Consider the following 22,309-nt stretch of genomic DNA (forward strand, 5'->3'; position numbering starts at 1 on the left):
GTCATTTATCGTCAAGAAGAGAAACGGTTTCATTAAATCTGTTCTGTTGAAGAGCATTATTTTACTCCCTAATTGAAGCATAGAAAATTTTACAAACCATTCCAATAATCTTAAATCTTGAAATCAAACTGAAATCAGATGAAATCGGATCACATTGTGTTGGTTCCCAGTGTCCACCAGAGGGCAGTGTGTCCGTTTAACTCCGTCAGATTTACCTTTCTGAAATGTTTTATAAGTGAAACAGCCTGAAGGATAAAGGGAACGATGGTAAACAGGAACTCTGACGTTAAAATCAATATTTTTCATGAATTCAAATCCTTTTCAAGTTAACATTTTGAATGTGACCGTTAGTTTAACGTATCAACGACGTCACCTTTGACCTTGTGCGCGCTCCCGACCGTAACCACGGCCGCTGCCGGTCCAGCACGCGCGCTCCCACCGGGCACAGACGCAGCGGGCCGCCTGCCGGACCATGACGGCAGGAAGGACGCCGGAGTTCCGCCGTTCTCTCCGCCCGTCCCCGCTCGAAGCTCGGTCCTCTGGAGGTGGCGGAGCGCCAGGGGACAGCCGGGACGACCGGCCGCGGAGACCGTTAACTAACGTTAGCTAACCGGGACCGGGACTGCTGCTGCTGGACTCCCGTTAGACTTCATGGATGTGCTGCAGATCCACCGTGAATGATTTCATCAAGAAGAAGAAGAAGAAGAAGAAGAACAACAACAAAACAACAACAAAACAACAACAACATGTATGCGGGGCGGAAGAGAAGGAAGCCGGCTCAGAAGGGGTGAGACAGCTTTATTTCTCTGTCTGTCCAAAAACTGCTTTAATTCCATTTAGTGTTACAGAAAATCCACCTTATTTTTGTCAGAGGACGTGAAACACATTTTCAGATATTGACATTTCTCTGGGAAAAGCTGAGTCGTCTTCGTTTTTCTGGAAAGATGAATTCAGAAAGTCCAGCTGCTGAATTAAAATGCTGTCTGTTGTCTGTTGAAGGCACTCAAAGTAGATTTTTCAGCAGCTCACCTCCATAATACTCAAACAGAAATGTTCCAATCACATTGTGTTTTTAATGGTCCAGTATAGAGTTCACTCTCACACCCAAAACTCCACAAGCTGCAGAAAGTATGTACAAGGAGAGTCCAATGTTCTATTTTAGGATTTACTTGACTCTTATTCTGTATTCTGTTTCAGCATGTTCAAACTGTTTTTATGATTCACTTTTCCCAAAAATGAACCTGTTCATGGACGCAGTTTCACCCTGGAGGTGATAAATGAGTGCATTTCCTTTTCCATTTCCGTAGAGCTAAACCTGCCCCTGCCGAAGGCGCCAAGTCCAACCCGTCTAAACGCCACCGTGACCGTCTGAACTCAGAGCTGGACCGGCTCGCCAGCCTGCTGCCCTTCCCCGAGGACGTCATCTGTAGCCTGGACAAACTGTCCATCCTGAGGCTCAGCGTCAGCTTCCTCCGCACCAAGAGCTTCTTCTCAGGTAAGAGACGCCACCTGTGGAGAGGGAAGCCACCATCCTGTTTCCTCCCAGTGAAAGCTTTCCGAGCTGGTGAATGTCTTTCTGCAGGCTGAAAACAGCCGCACACTCTTTCTGTTGAAATACTCAGAAGGACCCGCAGACACACAGCAGGGTGGGCAAGAAATCAGGTCAGCTGTTTCTGTGTTTCTATTTGTCCGCTTCACAAACACCTGCAGTTTTTGGGCGGAGACACAAAGATCTACGCAGAATAAATAATAAGCATAATAATCTCTGTCCATGAATCCAGACGTGGTCTTTCTCTTCACTGCAGCCAGCAGGCAGCAGAAAACTGGGTTTGGATTTATATATGGAAGGTGTGCAGATATGACGAGATATCTATTTATCTGTGATGCTGTCTGTTGGCTGACTTATAAATGCGATCTTATTGTCTGATTAAATGGAATAAAATGGGACAGAGCGACTTGTCTGTCTGCACAGTTTTCTTTGGATGAATATGAATTCAGGTCAGCGTTTACACTTCAGGCTGCACTGAGAGAAGGAAGATGATTTGTTGGGAATCAGGAGCAGCATGTCACAGACTGGGACGTCTGTGTCACTCACTGACCTGCAGAAACAGGCCAGCCCATTCTAAGTACATGAACCCTGGATGAACCCTTCTTATCGTACTGTCTTAATACTGCAGGACTGCATTGTAGGTCAGCTCCTCTCGCCCACGGCCAAGAGGCGACACTTGTCCTGTAATTTAGGTCTGAGGAGATGGCAGCGCTGCATCGGGCAGGAGGAGGAGGAGATGAAAGCCTCGGAGAATAAAAACACGATGGGATAATCCACTCACAGGCGCTTTACAGACCTTTTGAAGAAGGAAGGGGGGACACAGGCCCACTTTTAAACTTTTGACTCCTGCAAACACATTTTTTTCTAATTTCTTTGGCACCGATAACCAGCACAGAGTCCTTGAAGTGAAGGGGACCCACTGAGTCATGACTTCAGTCCCCAGCTCCATCTCACCCTCATCAAAGAAGTAGGTTCGCTGCACGCTGCTGGACCGGCACCAGCGACCTGCTCAGCTCTTTGTAAGCAGCTGAGCTCAGGGATTCTCTCAGGTCAGAGGTCAGAGGTCACGGTTCAATGGACTTTGCAGGCTGAGTTGGTTTGAAGCTGCTGTGGGTGAATTTTTTAACCTTTTCAGTTTAAGTGTGATGTGATTCAGTTCAGGTTTGGAATGAGTCTGGTAAAATTGATCAACTTACAATTGACTCTGCTGTCAAGAAGTATCAGTCATAGCTGCAGCAGACAAACTGAGAAAGCAGTTGGACTGGTGAATAAATCTGTGTGCCTGGTGCTCAGAGCAGATTAGTGCTTCCTTATGCAACAACAGCTCAGTGTTCTGTGTGTGTCTCTAAATAAACCACAGGTCCTTTTTTTTTTTTTTCATCAGTTCGTTCGAGCATCCAAACTGTATTTTGTCCCATAAACACCACAGTCAGCAGATTTTCCTCCGAGCTGTCGACGTGACGCTCTCCTCTGTCAGCACTCGCTGCTTCAGCCATTGAAACGTTCATTTGATCACAAACCCTGAGCAGGAGCTGGTGGGGAGTCTGTGCTCTGCCGTCGCCACCCAGAGGCCCAAAAAAGCCCGTCCTGGTCCTGAATGTTTGTTTGTGTTTTAAAAGTGGTTAAATGAATCGCTGCTTTCAATTAGCTTGAGACATTTGAGGCCTCTGATGACCTTCCTTGCTCAAAAATTGCCCCCACCCGGCTGCAGTAGCTCCTCTCTGCCTCTCATGTGGCTGGCGGGGGGCGAAGAGTGTCTGTTGTGATGTTTTTATCGGCTGTTGGTGTCCTCGCTCTCCTTCGTTGTGCCAACAGATGTCTCCCTGCCTTCTTCCTCTTGGCCGCCTTGGGGTGTTTTTTCTCCCCAGCGTTCCCGCCCCCGCCCACCCCTTTAACCTTCTAGCTCTTAATTATTGATAGTCGACATGCTTTTCCTGCCTCTGTCTTTCACTATACTGAGCTCCCTCACCAGCACACAGTTTGGGTTCAGCTCGGTGAGGAATTATTTTTATACGGCTGGATGCTGTAAAAATTAACGTCACCGCGGCCGCTTCAGAAGAACTCTTCTCTCACACTCAGTCCACTCAGATTCATTTTGTCCTCGCAGTGTTTTTGGGTCAGGGGTCACAGTGGAGCCCCTTTGAGACGCATCCTCTGCCTGAATCTACAGGAAATCCCCTGAAAGTGAATGACCTTCGCTAACTTGTCCTCCGTCTCTCTGTCCCTCTGCAGTGGCTCTGAAGAACCAGCTGTCCAATGGCACGAGCAGGAGCAGAGGGACGGGACCTGTGGACGACCACGTCCCTGAGGGGGAGCTGCTGCTGCAGGTGGGCCTAAAACAGATCCCGTGTCGTAAACTCCATCATCCTCCTGCAGCCTCACTGGTGGAGTGAGAGCGGAGCCTGTTGCTGACTTATTTACTTATCAAACATTTCTGGCCTGAATCAGTTTATTGGTAATTGTATTGATCCCTGAGGAGGAAGTGGGTCACAGAGGAGAATCACAGATGTGGAAGTGTGGACGGCAGCAGCTTCCTGCCTTCCATTACAGACAGCCGCCTATGAATTATACAGCACCGGTGAAAACATCCATTATTGAAGGAAGGGGAGGGGGATTGGATGAAGACTGGGAAACACAATGAGCAGCTGATTTGAGTCAAAATGTTTCTCTGTGGTAAACAGACACACAGGAAAATAAACATGGAGAGTTTTCCTGTCTCCTGCCAATGTTTGTCATCTTCCAGGGAACACACTGGCACTGAAAACAAACAACACTGGTTTTTCTCCACACACACACTCTGTCTCCCTGTCCCCTGAGAGACAGTGGTTGATCGAACAAGGCAGAGAGAGATGGATGTGCCTCCTGCAGACAGATGAGTCTACAGTAAATATTTATACACAGTGCATGTATGCCACTGCACACTGTGAACCGTGTGTGTTCGTGTGTAAAGTTGAGGGTTGTTGGACAGTTCTAGGTGGGGCCATTTACTAAAGGCTGCAGGTTTTAATCAGTTAACACAGAATGTTATTCCCTCAGTTTTTGGGTTGTGATCGTGATCAGCCGTGTTTCCCTCCAGATCCTGACTTAGATTCACGTCATGCTCCTGTTTTTAGTCGCCGCTGTCTCTGTCAAATTAAGGCAGATAAAGGCCAAAATCATTCTAAAATAACTGAGTGAGACCTCTAAGATGTGAATTATTGAGCAGGAACGATGTGAATGTGAGGCGTGTCTTCCTCATCTTCCTCATCACCTCCTCACAGAGCAGTGATGGAGGTGGTGACCTCCTCTTTGAACTGACACCCTCCTGGCTCCACCCTTCCTCTCTCATCCTCCCCATCTTCTCCTCTCTGCCTGGGGGAGAAATTTCATCCCTGCTTTTGTTTTTCTTCGTGTTCTATCGTCGCCTTCCTCTTCCTCTTCCGCTCTCTTGAAGGCTTTTTTACTGCTGTTTGATTTCAGCCTGATTGTTTCCTCTGGACAAATCAGAGGAAGGAGAAACGGGCCATCTACTGAGCATGTGCGAGCTGGTGTAAACAGGAAGAAGATAGTCTAAACTCTGTGAGGAACCAGTGGTGGTCCAGGTTAATAAGACCGGGGTCTATATAGCTGATTCATTTAAAAACTAAACAACGAACTTCCTCTCCCCACACACGTAAACATAGTTAAAATGAAAGCGTTCTCTCTGCAGGCCCTGAATGGTTTTGTCCTGGTGGTGACGGCTGAGGGAATGATCTTCTTCTGCTCCCATACCATCCAGGATTACCTCGGCTTCCATCAGGTAACACTCACTTATCTCTGCCTCCTCCGTGCATCATGTCCAACTTTAGTTTAGCTTGTTTGATCAGTCAACCAGCACAAAGAGGTCGATCATCCTCATCACCTGGAGGCTGGAAACAAACACACACGGAGAGAGAGAGCTTTTATCCAATTGGCTTCACGACAGAGCAGCTCAACCTCCAGCCTGTCTAACAGACACAGAGTAAACACTGACTCAAACACTCACACACTGAGGGGTGAGGGTGTAAACGTCACCTCTCACCCCTCATTTCCTCGTCCACCTGAGCCGCGTCACCTCTTGTTTCCTAAGCAAGCCTAAATCTTTGGTGAAACAGCTGCCTCTGCTCACGTGGAGTGTTTGGAAACAACAGCACCCAGCGGGACGCCTCGGGAGCCCCTCCGAGAAAAACAAACACATTAGGTGTCGACAGCTGTGAGCAGCACCCATGAAAGAAGACACAAAGAAACACAGGTGATGTTTCTGTAGTTTTTGCCACCTTGTTTCTGTAATAATCAAAGCATCTTGTGCCGAACTAAATTCAGAACCTCCCGACCCGACTGGATGTTTCTGCATGAAGCACAAACAAACAAACTTCATGCAACACCTCTGCCTGTCAAATTTCCTCCGTGGTGACCTGACTTTGATCCGGCCCCCCACGCCGGTCCTCAGTCAGGCCAGCGGAGGTCACAGCAGGTCTTATCTGAATTCAACCGGGGGCGACACTTCAGTTCTCTTGGCTCCACTTCAAAGCAAACGAAATCAAACGCACCCTGCTTCAACTGAACGTCCACCTTCACTCACGCAGTCTCATACTGAGCCATAACATTTTGACATGTCTTTCTCATGCGCAGCTAATTGGGTGGTCACAGTGTTTCACCTCTGACGTGTCTGCTGCTCTCCCTCCAGACTGATGTGATGCATCAGAGTGTGTTTGAGCTGATCCACACTGAAGACCAGCAGGAGTTCAGGAGGAACCTGCACTGGGCCCTCAACCCCCCTGCTGGCCTCAGACCCCCCCTGGATCCCTCTACAGGTCTGTTTCTGCCAGAAGCACATGAATCTAAGACGACAGCAGCATGATCCCCTGATATCAGCTCCAACCGCCCGATAGAGCCGTGAAAGGAGAAGTGACCTTTAACGAAACACACAAACACACACGTGCTCTTACTGTACACACTGTACACACATACACATTTGTCATTTTGAATTAGGTAAGGGTCAGCAACAGATCAAGGTGGGGTTATCTCCCGATTCACAGTATTTTAACAGTTTAGGCTCTGAGCTCCAGAGTCACCTGGAAATAACACAATGGAAACTTCATTAAATTGGAATGAAATGTATTTTATATCCTCAGAGGGGGAGTCAGTGCCAACCCCTCCCTGCCTGGTGAGCTACAGCCCTGAGCAGATTCCACCTGAAAACTCCTCTTTTCTGGAGAGAGGATTCATCTGCCGTTTCCGCTGTTTGTTGGATAACTCCTCCGGCTTCTTGGTGAGATAAAGATTATTGGTCCTTTTGTCTCTCATGTGAACTGCTTCTATAAAGATGATCATGTTGGTGTCCACGTTCACACTCAAAGAAAGTGACAAACTGAATCCATGTTGGCGGCTCCCAGTGTTCTGAGCCCTGCTGGTTTTGCGGACAGAATGGCGTGCCACCTCAGTCCCTCAGGGATCAGAAGCCACCATTTACTCCTGTAATCCGCCTTAAGGGAGCCCCGGGGTCGTGGGGAAAACGGCTTTAATCCTCCCACCACCCAGAGCAGATGAGGGCAGAGCGAGAACTTGCTTAGTCAGGGTTGGTAGCTCCAGTCTGGCCCCTGCTGTGCTCACTGAGACAATTGGCTGCAGATGGAGGTTCAATGGCAGCCTAAATCCCTCCAGACTGCAGGAGAGAGACAGGCAGGGTCGCCCACCAACAGCCGCTGATGTTCAGGGAGAGGTCAGAGGTCCAGGTCTGGATCCTTCAGAGATTCACTGTCTTGCTCAAGGGCTCATGAACAGTTTGGAACCTGCACCTCTCAGTGCCCCCTCCCACTGTGTTTGCGTGAGCAATAAGCCAGGTTGGTACTTGTGTCGACTGGTTGCTATGGCTTTGTTTTTCATAATCCCTCCTGCTATTCAGGGCTAGATTCCTGACATCACGACTGCAGGTTTTTAAACCCACCAAAGTCAATTAACCAGAGCTAACAAAGCAGGGAAGGAGGTCTTCACACGAGATGCCACAGGGGCAGGGAGGAACATCACACAGGAGAACGTGTTTTTGAGGCTGGTTGTTGATCCTCGAGAAGCAGATTTCTGTTCTGTTTACATCCACATTAGATTCTGTGTTGGTCGCTCACAGACTCACTTTAACTGCCACGAGCATCAGAAAAAAGACTGAACCTGTGAACAGATGCATCAGGTTCTGCTCCTAAATATTGTATCTAGGTCTGGATCAGAGTAAATGGAGGGATTTGTGAAACAGAACCCAGAGGGCCCAATGTGCTCTGGATAAATAAGACAAATGGTGTTTGACACGTCTGCTGTGGGGGCTCAATGCAACAGTCTCTGAGAGAAAAGAGGAAAATCAGAGAAATCGCTGTGGTGATGCTGTGTGTCAGAATCAATGTGGCACTGCTTCATGACAATGGGTTTGTCCTTTCAGGCGCTGAACATCCAGGGTCGGCTGAAGTTCCTCCACAGTCAGAGCCGTCAGCATTGTGCCACCAAGGACGGCACGCCACCTCAGCTTGCCCTCTTCGCCGTCGCCACGCCCCTCCAGCCTCCAGCCATCCTTGAAATCAGAACAAGGAACATGATCTTCAGGACCAAACACAAGCTGGATTTCACACCCATGGCCTGCGATGCAAAGTGCGCTCAACCAACACAGAATGGAATGGCTCAACAGTTGAGTGTTCATGGCTTCATAATTCATGTCTTTCTGTCGGCTTTTCAGGGGGAAAATAGTTCTGGGCTACACCGAGGCAGAGCTCAGAGTTCGTGGGTCAGGTTACCAGTTCATCCACGCTGCCGACATGCTGCACTGCGCCGAAAATCACGTCCGAAGTAAGTCACTGCCATCTGGAAAGGTTTCATCACTTTCAACATTTTTTTACAGGCAATGTCACAGTTGTAACACATGCAAACGCTGTGTGTGTTTGCGATTGATGGAGAGTCAAATGTCCTACTTAGCTGGTGTACCGGATGACCCAGTTAGCTGTCACCATGGTGCCCTCAACACCCGCATCAGTGCCACCAGACAGGCTCACCCACACACTGTATGCATGAAGTCATGCACAGGCATTTGGAAACATACAGCTCAGAGTTACATGTATGTTCAACACACACACGCTCAGACACAAAGGCGTCATCAACGTGTGATGGAAATGTTTTGATTATCCTAATCCTATATTTGATATAACAGCAGAAACAATAATAATGACAGTAGATATATTTAAACAGACTGATTTTATTACATTATTTTATACATTATTTATTCATCATTATGGTGTTATGTGTCAAAAGCTGCTATAAAAACTTCTAGTCTTAAATAATGATAACGAAACGAGCACTCTACGCAGACCAAACAGTTTGTTCAGCTGCTGAGCTTCAGAAACACAACTTGGACCACAATTACAAACACCGACAGACACGACACTGACTGGAGATGAGGGCTGTGTGTTGGGTTATATGTGCTTGTAGCCTCCATCGCAGCAGCACGGTCCAGTGAGCAAATGGAGTGTGAGTGTGTGCACACTGCAGGGAGCACACTGTCTGCTCTGATGTGATTCCAGTGATGAAGACGGGAGAGAGCGGCCTCACCGTCTTCAGGCTGCTCACCAAGGACAACCGCTGGAAGTGGGTCCAGGCCAACGCCCGGCTGGTCTACAAGAACGGGAAACCGGACTACATCATCGCCACCCAGAGGCCTTTGGTGTAAGTGAGCAAATCCGGCTGGATATCTGAGTTTCACCTCATTTCATTGTTCATTTTTTCTCTTTAACATCTCTCTGACAGGGACGAGGAAGGAGGAGAGCACCTGAGGAAGCGATCCATGCACCTTCCTTTTACCTTCGCCACTGGAGAGGCGCTGCTCTACCAGACGGGGTATCCACTGCACAGCTTCCCTGACTCCTCTCAGGGCAAAGCCAATGGCAGCAAGTCCAAAAAGGGCAAACTGGCCAAGAGCTCCGTAGATGAGCTTGACCCAAAGTCCCTGCTGGGAGCTCTGATGAGTCAGGACGAGTCTGTGTACGTCTGCCAACCGGACAGCAAGCCGAGGATTTCCTACTACAGCAGCATTTTCAGTGAGCAGCAGGCTGAGTCTGAGGGATGTGGGGCTCTGTTGACTGCTGACAACTGGCATGTTGTATCCAACGGAGAGACGGGGAGATGCAACGGGAGCACATCCAGCTATGACCCGCTGCTGGCCACTCTGGACTCTCTGGACGGAGACAACACGTGTTCCAACAGCGAATTGTTTAGCGCTCTGGAGAATCTGGGCCTGAATGCTGAAGACCTGGAGCTCCTGCTGCTGGATGAGAGGATGATCCAGGTGGAGCTGGACCCCAACAACATCCCCACCCTCAGCGACCTTCTCACTAACAACGAAATCCTCTCCTACATCCAGGATTCTCTGGAGAACAGCTCTGAAGGGGGACAAGCACACCCAGACTCAGCACCCAGTGTCTCCCAGCAGGCGTGTTTGGCCGCTCCCAGCACCAGGCAGCCCATCGTCCAGCTCTCACAACAGATGCAGCAATGCAGCAGTACGGGTGAGCTGCTGAAGGCTGTGTCCCAGCCCAGAGCGAGGGACCGCCCTAACGGTCCCTGGGTGGTGTCCACAGAAAACCACACCCATCACCAGCAGCATCCTGCGCTTAAAGCCTCACATAAAAACCTCCATCCGGTGGTGGAGATGAGTCAACAGTGGCAGCTGCAGCAGCACCAGCACTCAGCTCACCTGCAGCCCCATCAGGTGAGCAGCGCTCTGTTGCCTGGTTACCAGAATCAGCTCGGAGAGACGACAGCCGGATCTTACATCCCCAACAGATCTCCATCCTGCTACAGCATCTGCAGCACACCACAGACTGGTGTGACCACGCCGGCCATCTGCCAATATCAGAGTCCCCCCCAGCTGCAGCACACTCAGCTTCCTCCATCTTGTTTGCCCCAGTGCCCCCCCCAGAGCTCTGCACTTGAGTTAGAGCAGTTCCTGGGTCTGTCTCAGCCTCAGCACAACCTGCCATCATTAGAAGCCTACAGCATGTTCAGCCCCAGCTCAGAGGAGAGCTCACCCAGCAAGGTAAGAGCAGAGCATGAACATAAACCAACTTCCTTCACAGAGATGACTCCAGAGCACAGGTTAGAGCGGGGTCATGTCCTACAGCTGTCCTGACTAAGATCCTCCTGTTTAGAACCTTGTTTTTTCTCGTCTCAAAACAGCTAAAGCTGCCAGCTCTCTTCACAGCTGTTTGGGCTGTGAGCCAGAGCTTTTGATTCTGGCAAGGCCTGAAGTCTGTGCTGCCCTCAAATATCAGCGAACATCAACAAACCCAGGGTTTGTCTGCAGAATCAACCCCGCGCTGCTCTGTCTCACTGTCAGTCAGCACACAGAGGCCCTGGACCGGCAGGGAACTCAGTGTAAACTGTGATGATGTGACCAGACATGTCATGTAAACAAGACAAGGGTGGGGGGGGGCAGATCTGCATTGAGGCTGATCATGTCTTTTGCAGATCAAGATGATGATGATGTCTTTGCCAAGTTGACAGGGTTTAAAGACCAACGAAACATCTTTCCACTAATGACAGAGCTGCGCGGCCGAGGAAATACCATCCTGAAAGCACTAATAAGTCAGAGCACAAAGAGAGGCGCGGTCGGAGGTCCAGAGAATTTCCCATCGTGAAACATAAGTGGAACCTAAACTGGGAATGTCTCAGAAGCTCCAATGACTCCCATCACAGGCTCCTACTCCTGCCCCAGGAAAACAAGTTGGCTTTGTTCATGATTGAGCTACGAGCACATAATAAATTTAAATCTCACCTCAGTTTCACCAGGATTTATGTGAGCTCCATGTGATCATGTGTATGTGCTAGTGTGTGACTTCATACAACATATTTTCAAATGGTGACGATTTGTGAAGTCAGGAGTGAGACATCAGTGTTATTGTTGTGTTAGCATCGCTGGTGTTCAGATACAATGAAACAGTAGTGACAGAGAGGACAGTAATGAATAGAAGAAGGTCGGGACGGTCTGCAGTCGGCCCCAGAGATGGCCCGACCCCGCCAGGCATCCATTCAGGCTCTGCTGTTATTCTTCAGGGTCAGTGACTGCTGCTGAAAGAAAAATGCTGGCGGACTGAGCAGTGAGGCATGAGCAGTGCTGACCTACAATTTGACTGTCATCATTACCTAATGCTGTGAACTCAGGATGGAGGCGGGGGGGCTATTTTCAGGTCACAGAGAAGCAGGACTCTACTGTAGGTGGACTTACTCTCATTTGATTGGCCCTGCCCTTCCATACTAATGTATAGCTGCAAGGAAATGGATCAGAGACACCAGGGTTAGGGTTAGTTTTTCAGCAGGAGGGTGAACAGAGACTGAACAACAGAAAAACTGTCAAACACCTGAACTTAATCAGTTTGGACTGACGGGGATTACCAGCTCCAGGCTGCAGACACTCCTCTTCCTCCTTCTGCAGCTCTGTCTGTTGAACATCTCCTGACCTGGCCTGCTTCATGTGATTAAGGTCAACAGAGGCTCCATAGCCACTACTGGTGTTAAACACAAAGAGTAGCCTGCAGAAGCCTCATTCAGCCATGACAGTTGAAAGAATTTCGCCTTCGACAGAAAACATTTCCTGAATGTGTGTTGGTTCTTTTTAACAAGTCCAGTATGAGCAAATTGTTGTGTTTTCCAGCTGGAGGACAGCTGCCTCCCCAACGCAGCGTACATGAAGACGTATGTGGCGCTGAATGGAAATGGAGCAGCGGCGACCCTGAAGGCCCCCCTGATCTACAGGACCCCCCAGAATTTGGATTCTTCCTCTGAGGGGATGACGGAGCAAAGGTATAACCTGAACTGACTCAACGGGAGATGATGACTGTCGGTTATTAAAATGATGAAACGGCATCACTCTCACTCAGAGAACCAGATAGACGTGACGAGGGAGGACAAAGAAAGTGTGTTTTTAAATTATTATTTTGATATTACTCGTGATGCACTCACTCAAAGTTTTGTTCAAACTTTGGAAAGTTTCCTTCCAGACGTCAACCAGCCGAAACACATTACCCTCTGATCTGTAAATAAACTGTAAGAGGAGATCAGTCCATGTTGATGCTCAGATAAAAAGAGTGGTTATGTGCTTACTTCACATCACTGCAACTGTTTCCTGAAGGAATGTGCACGTTTTAAAAATCATTTTCTGCTTCAGAAACTTTAAGGTCCATGCAAAGAAAGGACTCCTTTCAGGGTGGACGGTGGCAGTGATGACCAAAGAGGTCAGTGCTTTCACTGACACAGCTGAGAGATTTGCACTGAAAGCAGCTTCAGTGTCTCTTTCCCATTTAAGAAGATGAATTGTAGTGTGAGCAGATGCTCTTTGTCCTGATGCTTCACGTGTTAACAAAACAGCTAATCCTTCATAAGGTTTGTATTTTTGAGATGAGATTAAATCTGAGAGGACCAGCAGTGGAGATGGTTTTTATTTCTGGCTGCTTCTTCAGTGGCAGTGCAGTCAACGTGTATGCAATGCTGCATTTTACTCTGTTGGACGTTTACAAAGATGTTGTGCACTTACAGACACAATCAGAGACACTCCGATTTGTCCATCAGTGGCACTGAATCAAACAAAATAGCATTTGTGTTTCCTGACCGGAGACAGCGTGAAACTCTCCCGTTAATGCCTTGTCTCGGCGGCCGCGGCCAGTCAGCCTCCCGCTTGCTTTACCCTGCAGTGATGTCGTGTGGGAAACACTGAGTGCACTTACATGCACACAGGAATCCATTAAGGACCTAATAGTAAATAATAGATAAAGACTGAAGGCGGAAGAGGAAATGAATGTTCCTGTTTCTTAAGGTTTGTTGCAGAAGATTCATTTCAAATAAACACCAGCAGGCTGTCAGTAGCTGGACACTCAGTGTAGAAGAGGCTCCTCGTGCTAAAAGCAGGAATCAAGCAGGAAATGAGCTGCTGAACTAATGGTGGGATTCACAGTAAATAAGCAATCATCAGTGATGTATGAATATCAGAGTGGATATTTCTGCAGTAATAGGCCTGTTAGTTGATGTTTATTTCAATCTCAATTTATAAATGACATGAATGCAGCATTATTCCCTTTCAGAATAAAAGACTGGACAGCTGCTGCTGAATAAAACACAAAGCTTTTATTTCTTTGCAGGAAGCACCACCCATCTCAGCCATGACATGCTTTTACAATGCTGTCTGTTTTGAGATCTCATGTGAAAGAAAAAATGATGAGGAATCGTTTTCCAACGTGCGTAAAAAAAAGTGTGTATTTAACTGTGTTTTCTATTCACATTGTTGTGAGCACTCCTTTGGAATCACTGACTCTCCAGCACTGAAAGTAGTCTGGTAGAAAACAAAGCATTTTATGACTGTGTTGTTGAATATTGTCTCCAGGAGTTGTGTTTTATTGTCTTTGTCATGTTTGAAGACAGTTTGTCACTTTAGCTCTAAACAAAATGGTGCCATAACAGTAAGAAATGTCTTATTCTTGTTCAGTCTATGATATCTTTTAGTATCTTAAAAATCCACTTTGTCCACGGATTACCTTTGAACGTGAGTTAACTGACTTGACCTTTGAAACCAAACTCTCCATGGCAGTTCACACGGACGCTATTTTGCTACTCTTATCACTGAAAGTTGTAGATGTTCGTGGGATTTTTAAAATGCAGTCCGTCTTTGAGCCGTGTGTTGAAATGTTGAAATAAAGGATTTTGTGCAATCATCCTGAACTTTCTGTCCTCTGTCTGACGTCTGCTGTCTTTTCAGGGCCTGTCCTCCCTCACCTGTTTCCCCAGCCACCCCCGCAGGGACAGTACAGAGTATGCAGCAAAGTTAGCTCTCTCAGCTCCAGCAACAACAGGTCAAGACTAGTGTGAAGGAGTAAAGTCCCGTCTGAACTGCATCATGGGAGCTCAGAGGGTTTAACCACTGAAGTGACGCACGCTACCAACAACCTGATGATGCTTTTAGCTGCTGTCCCTGAACCCCCCAGCCACACACAGCCCTGCTGTCCATTTACGCCATTCTTACGCTTTTTGCACCAGCAGATGTGTGAATTCACGCCTGGTTGAAAGCAAACAGACACACACTGATGCCCGAGGCCACTAAAACTGGCAGACCAACAGCAGGAGACACAGTGATACAAGAACAGCACGGCTCTTCAAGCTCGTCCTGCCCACAGAAAATCAAAACCTCCTTCTGAGGAAGATCATGATGATGCTGCTGCTGTGAGCTCATCTGTTCCGGCAGCAGTGGATTCCACACTGTGTTTCAGAAGGAACAGCAGGCGCCAACGTTACATCTTTAATGACCCGAGAGTTTTTCTTCTCCCACAGTCTTCAGCCGGTTAACTTTGCCCGCTTGTGATGTGATTAATCATCCAAGCAAGATGTTGTGGGTCCCACTTTAGCATCCTCCCACAGCCCGCCCTGCGGCTGAGGAGGAGGAGACCCAGCTGAAAACATGGTGTTCATAATGATGACAATCATTTAAAAAATGATCTCAGCTGATGGAACAATCCTTTGACTGCACTGACACCTGCTGGTGTGTTCTTCATCATGCCATCTTGGTTGGATCTTCCTCACCAAAGGTTCACACCGGAACATAACAGCCTTAAACCTGCATTTCATGTGAAAACCACCAGAGTGGCTCTGCTAAAAGATTGTATTGAAGTCTATGGGAAAATGTCCCTCCTTCTCCCTGATGAGTTTATGGTCTCAGTCTGAAACACAACATGATGTTCAGTTTTTAAATGATGCTCCATTTAGAGGGGAGGGGTTAAGGGGCGGGGCTACTGTGTATGTCCCACCTCCATCAGAATTCTGTTGTTGAAATAATCAAGAACCGCCTATCAGCAATATTCTGATGGAAAGGTCACAGCTAGTTACAGCTCAGGCAGCGCTGCTCTCACCCCGTCCTGTTTCCCACAATGCTTTTCACCAACAAGGGGATGATCAGAGGCGCTGAAGCTCTGACTGCTCGATTTGTACATCAGCTGATTAATTTTCTTCTTACTGGTCCACATACAGAGCTGCAGCAGGAAGCAGCGACCTCTGGCTCTGCACACACCACGTCTCCTCCCGTCGGGCTGTCAGGAGGAATTACCTCCACTCCAGCACTTCCTCCTGCATCAAGGTAAAACCCACTCAACAATAAATAATGAACACACACTTTATTTGTGGCAGCACATAACAATAATAGCTACAAAGATGAATACATTTACTGAAATTGTCTTTAATTCACCGTCCCTGCAGTTGAGTGCCACAAAAATGTCCAGTGTTAATACCAGATTTCAGTCTTTTTCCTCAAAGCGTGGTTCAGCAGGTTCGGGTGGCTGAAGTCGACGAGGTTCAGCTAATGAACGTTTCCGTTCAGCTTGCAGGCATCAGCGAGACGTTTAGGTCAAACCTCCAGAGAGTTCGTGTGTCAAACTGAGGTTTGACTCAACGTTTTGTCCTCAGCCTCCTCTTCCTCACTTCCTCTATTTCTCTGCTGTCTCCAGCTGATCAGGTGTCAGTTTGGCCCCCGTTCCTGCGTGGGATTCCTCCCAGTGTCCACAGATGTCTGTGATGGACCGGAGATCTGTCCAGGGTGAGCCGTGACCCGGAAACGTGTGTGTGGGTGACGTGGCTGCTCTGCCTCCGTCCCCCATCAATATGCCAAAACAGGTTGCATCAGTGCGTTTGTTTATCCACCCCAGCAGATGAGGCGGGTGGAGAGGTCGGCACATATTGATGCCAGGGGTTGTTGAAACTTGTCGACCTGCTGACTCACTCACTTCTTCTCTGCTTCATTTCCTGTTTGTACAAACAAATTAAACTTTTCGGTCCAGAATGTTTTGTGATACAGCACATTTGTTTGGTCCGGCTAGTTCGTTGGTGATCGGCTATCAAAAACTGAATAAACTATTTATATTAAAAATATCAATGTAAAAGTATAACTTCGATTAAAATCACAGTCAACCTCAACAGCATTTTAGAGTTCTGCAGAGAAGAGGTGTGTGTGAGCACTCTTGGACAGGTAACTGTCCTTCCTTGACTGGGCCGTGGCCCAACAATTGTGAAATAGAAGATGATTGGATGTAGCTTCCATGATGTCATGATGCTCAGAGTCACTGCCGCCATCTTGGTGGTGTCTGACTTCACCAAATTCTCAGCTCATCTGGTGACACAACGACAAGCTGTCGTGCTTTAAAGCAGGGTGTGTTGTGTGTGTTTGTTGTGGTGGTTGTGATTTTCAGTGTCTTCCTGCTGCTGGTTCAGTTTTCCAGGAAACTGCTGAAGCTCTTGACCTAAAAGCTCTGACATCTCAAAGGGCGCTCACACACTGAGCTGCCAAAAATACTGTGTGTGTTCGTCTCGAGAGCAGAAACACAACCTTGACCTACACACAGAAAAAACAAGCAGAAGTGGGTTTACCGAGAAGAGAACGTAAATATTGAGATAAAAGACCAGGTGAAGAGAGAGAGGGGTGATAGATGATGAGGATGATGAAGGAAAGACGACTAAACAGAAAGACAGGTGATGAGAAGGCGACAGATACGACGAGAGAAGGAGAAGTGAGGAGGTTGGTTCGGAGGTCATGCCCCCCCCCGTTGAGCTGATGGATCCACACTGACAACCTGAGGCCGCTGGAGACCGAGTGTGTGTCTGTGTGTGTCAGAGGGAGACGCTTCTTCTCCCAGTTGTTTTCTTTATCGGTCACGGCTTGTCTGGAAACTGCACCTCTGAAAACACACACAGAGGTCAAAGGTCACAGGGCACCAGCGGTGTCAGAGGTGTCATCGAGGAGCAGCAGCACAGGCTGCAGTATTCCTTCTCCAATTGGCCGAGTGTAAATCTTTGTGACGTTGACATTTTACCCTGTTTACACCCGGGGGCATGAACCAACACACACACATTCCAGTTGAGGGTTAGTTAGTTTGTGTTTGTGAAGCTTCACATTCATTAAATTAAATCGAGGATACGCTGACGACAGTGACACTCAGTGATGATGATGATGATGATGAAGGTGGCAGCAGTGATGATGTTTATTCATTTAAATGGGTTCACACTCAGTGAGGAGTCACTTCACGTGGATAGATGTCATCTCAACAGCTAACTGAAATGTTTCTATTTTTTGCAGGTTTTATTACTTTATTACTTTACTCCTGGTACATCAGAGTCATATCAGAGTTTGGAGACGTCCTTGAGTTTCGTCCTGACTTGTCTTTTAGAAGAACAAAGCTGAGCCAGGATCAGCGGTCATGTAGTGTGAGAAAATGATCAAACATTTTTAAAGAGACAGTAACTTTGTCAGGTTGAAGATGATGAATTCCTGCCAGTTGCTTGTGAAAGGCGTCTATTGTGTTGTGATAATCCACTAAACCTTCCACTTTCCTTCTTGTTTATTTAGCAGCATTCTGCAGGATCAGGTCCAGACACCAGCTGCAGCTCAGGCCGCTGTTTCAACTCGTCAATAGAAACAACTTGAGTTCAGGTGAATCATAAACTCTTATTTAGTTATGAAATAACTGATCATATCCATAAGTGTAACATTTACACATGCTTTGATAAAGAACGTCGTAAATATGGTGAATGAATATATATTATAACTTCATCTGTACGGACTAGAGTCGGTTTATTTCACTTGACCTGGACGTCCAGTTACTGTCAGATCTGAGGACCTAATTGAGGACTTGGCAGCAGGGACAGTCTGTCTGAGTCGTCCTGCCCTCTGACCTCTGCCTGTGTCACTTCCTGTCAGAATCAGAGAACAGGGTTCACTGTTTAAACACACACACACACTCAGTTTGCTGACTTCACTGTTTCGTGTCAGTTCAGGTTTCATCACAGACGGTTAGTAAGTGTGATGATTGACAGCTGATGAGCTTGTCATCACCTCCTGACAGGAAATGTGAGTTTGGATTTTGACTTACGAGCAGCGACAGGACCTGGAATTTAGACTCCAGAGTCCCCCGGTGGAGCGAGGCTCACTTTATCTGTGTTCACAGAATCTCCATTTATTCATCATTCTGTTCTAAATGTTGTTTGAAATCATGATCTGCTTTAATATGATTTTTTCTGCCTTTTTTGACAGGACAGACTGAAGAGTGACTGGAGAGAGCGACACCAGCTGGAATCAAACCAGCACCGCACACGAGTGAAAAGACTCATATCAGACTGATAAGACTCTGATAAGTACGAAAGTACGAAACGCATTCAACACAGAAAAAGACAGAAAACTCCATAAATAAGTGATGAGGTGATCACAGATTTACAGATTCTGTAAAAAAAACATTCAAGAGAGAAAGAAGAAAGTTCTAAAGAAAGAAAACATTTTTATATGAAGACATGACAGCAGGAATCACAGTCGGAGCTCCTGAGCTGCTCTCAGTGTTGTTCCATTTTTATTTCCAGTCTGAAAACAGCGGAGCATTTTTCATGCGAAAGACGTGTGCTTTAATGTTCCCTCAGCAGCAGAACATGGAGGTAATCCTCATCCACAGGGATTAACGATTAGCGTCTTCACTGAGACTGCAGCAGCGTTCGTGTGCTTCACTGTCTCTGTCTACTGTAATCCTCACCAGCGCAGAAACTCCCATAATGCACCTGTGTTTCCACATCATCACTAACCAGTGAGGTGTAGCAGGAGCAGCATTAGGAGTTCCTCTGGGTTAACAGGAAGGAGGCGGGGCCTAACACGCCTCCTAAACCTGCATTCTGTCAAATAACCATCAGACTCCAGTGTCATATTGTATTGAAGTCGATGGGAAAATGATTTCAGTTTGGTAGGCGTTTATGGTGTCAGTCTCCAGTTTCAAGTCTTCAATAGAACATGTTTACTGACTAACCTGTAACCCAAACCGACCAATGACTGAGGGAAGCATCTCTGATGTGATTGGTTATGATCAGGTTCTTCTCTTTGTCTCGTCTCCTTTAGCAGTTCTATTTTAATCAGCTTATTCATGAAAAATCTGAAACTTAAAACCAAAAAATCGATTTTCTAACTCGTCAGCTTCAAACCCAGAATTTGACTTTGGAGCAGGTTCCTGTTGAGGCTGCAGCCATAATCAGGTAAAGTGCAGAGGGAGGTAACTGCTGTTATTGTGTAGCACAATTATCCAGGTCAAGTCAAAGGCTGCTGTGAAACCAGATCGCTGCAGTGACACAATATCTGCAGCCGTCAGTGTGAACAGAGGAGGCCTCAGTCCTGCTCACGCTGACAGAAACACTTACAATGGGAGTGTTTTACGGTTGTGACACTTTTAATCATGTAATTTAAAGTTCTACCTCTGAACTACAGGCCAAAGATCTGAGGCAGCTGAGATGGTTTATCCCAGCCGGGGATTTGGACGGTATTAGTGTAATCTTTCTCTCTGTGACCAACAGGTCTGCTCATCATACTTCATCCTACACATGAGAATAAATAATGACACATCTGGACAGCTGCAGATCTCTTTGCTTGTTGTGAAGTCAAACTCTTCAATAACACAACAGTCATGAGCCGTTAAACTTGAATTTGAATATTAGTTATGTATTATTAATTCAGCTCTAATTAAAACAGCTCATCAAAACAAAATCAGCATTGAGATTAAACTAGAAGTCTATAAATCAACCTGCAGATAATCACCCTCTGCCTGCAATCAATCAAATCTGCCTGGACCGTCTAATTCTGGCTCCAATCTCTCAAAGCTCCCCCTCGCTGTCATAACCCCCTCCCACAGCGCTGCTTGGTGAATAATTGACCAGCACTCCGCCTCCCTCCCCTCCGTCTTTGTGGCGTCGCTCGTCTGGTTTTCCAGGCTGCCCTCCCTCCCCGTCATGTCCAGTTTCCCCCCGCTGCTGCCGCCGGCTGCATGTTGATGACCATCAGCAGGTAAACAGACCGACAAACAGGAGCTCATCTGTAAAATGAAATGTGAAGTTCAGAGAGCTTTTCATTAAATGTTGTTTTCCAGTTTTATTTCGAGGCCTTTTAGAGAGAGTCTGTGTGCAGCAGTCAGAATCATCTCTGGTTGTTTTCAGGACGTCATGAAGGAGCTGGTCTTCCTCCTGCTGGTGGCGACAGAGGCGTCCTCCAGGTCGCGCAGCAGCTGGTGTGAGCCGGGCTGCGAGTGCCGAGGAGATCTCAAGTTCACCATCTGCTCCCGGACCCTCTTCACTCAGCTGCCCGGCCGAGTGGCCCCCAGCACCGAGCTCCTGGACCTGTCTGACAACCTGATCTCCGTGATCCCTGAGAACTCCTTTAGCAAGAACCGCAAGCTGCGAGTCCTCCTGCTGCAGAACAACAACATCAGTGTGGTGGAGGACGGCGCCTTCTCACAGCTGGAGTTCCTGCAGAAACTGGACCTGAGCTGGAACCAGATCTCCACCCTGACGGAGGGCTTCTCCATGGGCCTGGCTCTGCTGCGGGAGCTGCAGCTCACCCACAACCGCCTGACCAGCCTGGACAGCCTGAGCTTCCTGCACCTGGACGGCCTGCAGAGGCTCAACCTGACCAGCAACGCCATCCACACCATCCAGGTGAGGGCCTTCTCCTCCATGAGCTCGCTGCGCCAGCTCCACCTGCAGGACAACCGGCTGGCGTCCCTGCGGAGCGGCATGTTCTCCATGCTGCGCTCCCTGGAGATCCTCAACCTGGCCGGGAATCAGATCAGCGACATGGAGGTGTCGGTCTTCAAGCCGCTCATCAGCATGACCCTGCTCAACCTGGCCGACAACAAGCTTTCCACCATGTTCTTCAAGACCTTCCAGAGCATCCACACCTACAGCACCCACATCCTGCTGGAGGGGAACCCCTGGAACTGCGACTGCGACCTGCAGAGGCTGTTTAGGAAGCTGCGGAGCGTCCAGAGGCTTTTCCTGGACGACTACTACAACCTGACCTGCAAGGCGCCGCCCGTCCTGCTGGACTACCGGCTGATCGATGTGGACTCGGAGCTGTGCCTCGCCGAGACCTTCACTGTGCTCATCATCACCGTCACCGTGGTGATCACCGTTCTGGCCACCATGCTGATGGGCGAGAGGAAAAGGAAGAAGAAGAAGAAGAAGAAGCACTGGACGCAGCAGGGAGAGCTGTCAGACGAGTCAGACTATTGAGGCGTCACTGTTCACGTTCTTCCTTCTGTCCTTTCTATTCCTTCATTTTCAGGAGCTCGGTGTTGTGACTTAATTCCCACCGGACCATCTGCTCGCCTGGAAAGAGATTTGGGACTCTAACGTTCATTTTGTGGGATTTTTCTGGAAGGATTTTCCATCTGCTTCACAGCAAAAAGCCGACAAACGCTTCCTTTCACATCTGCTCCATGATAACACTTCCACTGTTTTCTCCCATAATTTCACTGATACGTTAATAAAACAGGTTTCCTTTCTCATCCTAAACGTTGGGATTTGTCTGATTGGATGTGAGGAAGTTGTATCTGTTTGTTTGTAACTGAATTAAAAAACTGATTTTCACCTTTTTCAGTCCAGAGCAGGTCAGCTGTTTACGCTGAAGCCTTCAGGGACCCCTGCAGGGCAAAAGGTTTGTTGCACTGAGAACAATAATTCTTTCATTCATTCATCCATCCTCTTCCTCTGATCTGTTTCCGGGTCACAGGGGTGGGGCCACCCTGGACAGGTGTCCAGACAGAGACCAACAACCACTCAGACCTACAGACAGTTTAGAGTCTTTGAAGGCCCCAGGCCAGGAATCGAACCCACCACCTCCTTATTGTGGGGCAGCAGAGCTTTTCCTGTGGTGCCAGATGGGTGGGGTTCATTTCCTGAAGGAAA

At 47.8% G+C, this 22,309-nt stretch overlaps 1 protein-coding gene and 1 pseudogene across 1 annotated transcript; both read left to right on the forward strand.

The window, feature by feature from the left end:
• The first annotated feature begins 339 nt into the window (after positions 1 to 339).
• LOC115052103 (aryl hydrocarbon receptor-like) lies at positions 340 to 14,915 on the forward strand. Its single transcript, XM_029516027.1, has 12 exons — positions 340 to 787; positions 1,308 to 1,495; positions 3,782 to 3,876; positions 5,238 to 5,327; positions 6,234 to 6,360; positions 6,682 to 6,818; positions 7,974 to 8,179; positions 8,265 to 8,374; positions 9,103 to 9,244; positions 9,326 to 10,613; positions 12,228 to 12,376; positions 14,322 to 14,915. The coding sequence occupies exons 1-12, from the start codon at positions 678 to 680 to the stop codon at positions 14,389 to 14,391; spliced, it is 2,712 nt and encodes a 903-aa protein (XP_029371887.1). The 5' UTR covers positions 340 to 677; the 3' UTR covers positions 14,392 to 14,915.
• A 4,076-nt stretch (positions 14,916 to 18,991) lies between these two features.
• Positions 18,992 to 21,888, forward strand: LOC115054754 (leucine-rich repeat-containing protein 4C-like; annotated as a pseudogene).
• Positions 21,889 to 22,309: the final 421 nt, after the last annotated feature.

Source organism: Echeneis naucrates, chromosome 2 (genome assembly GCF_900963305.1).
Source record: "Echeneis naucrates chromosome 2, fEcheNa1.1, whole genome shotgun sequence".
Taxonomy (NCBI): domain Eukaryota; kingdom Metazoa; phylum Chordata; class Actinopteri; order Carangiformes; family Echeneidae; genus Echeneis; species Echeneis naucrates.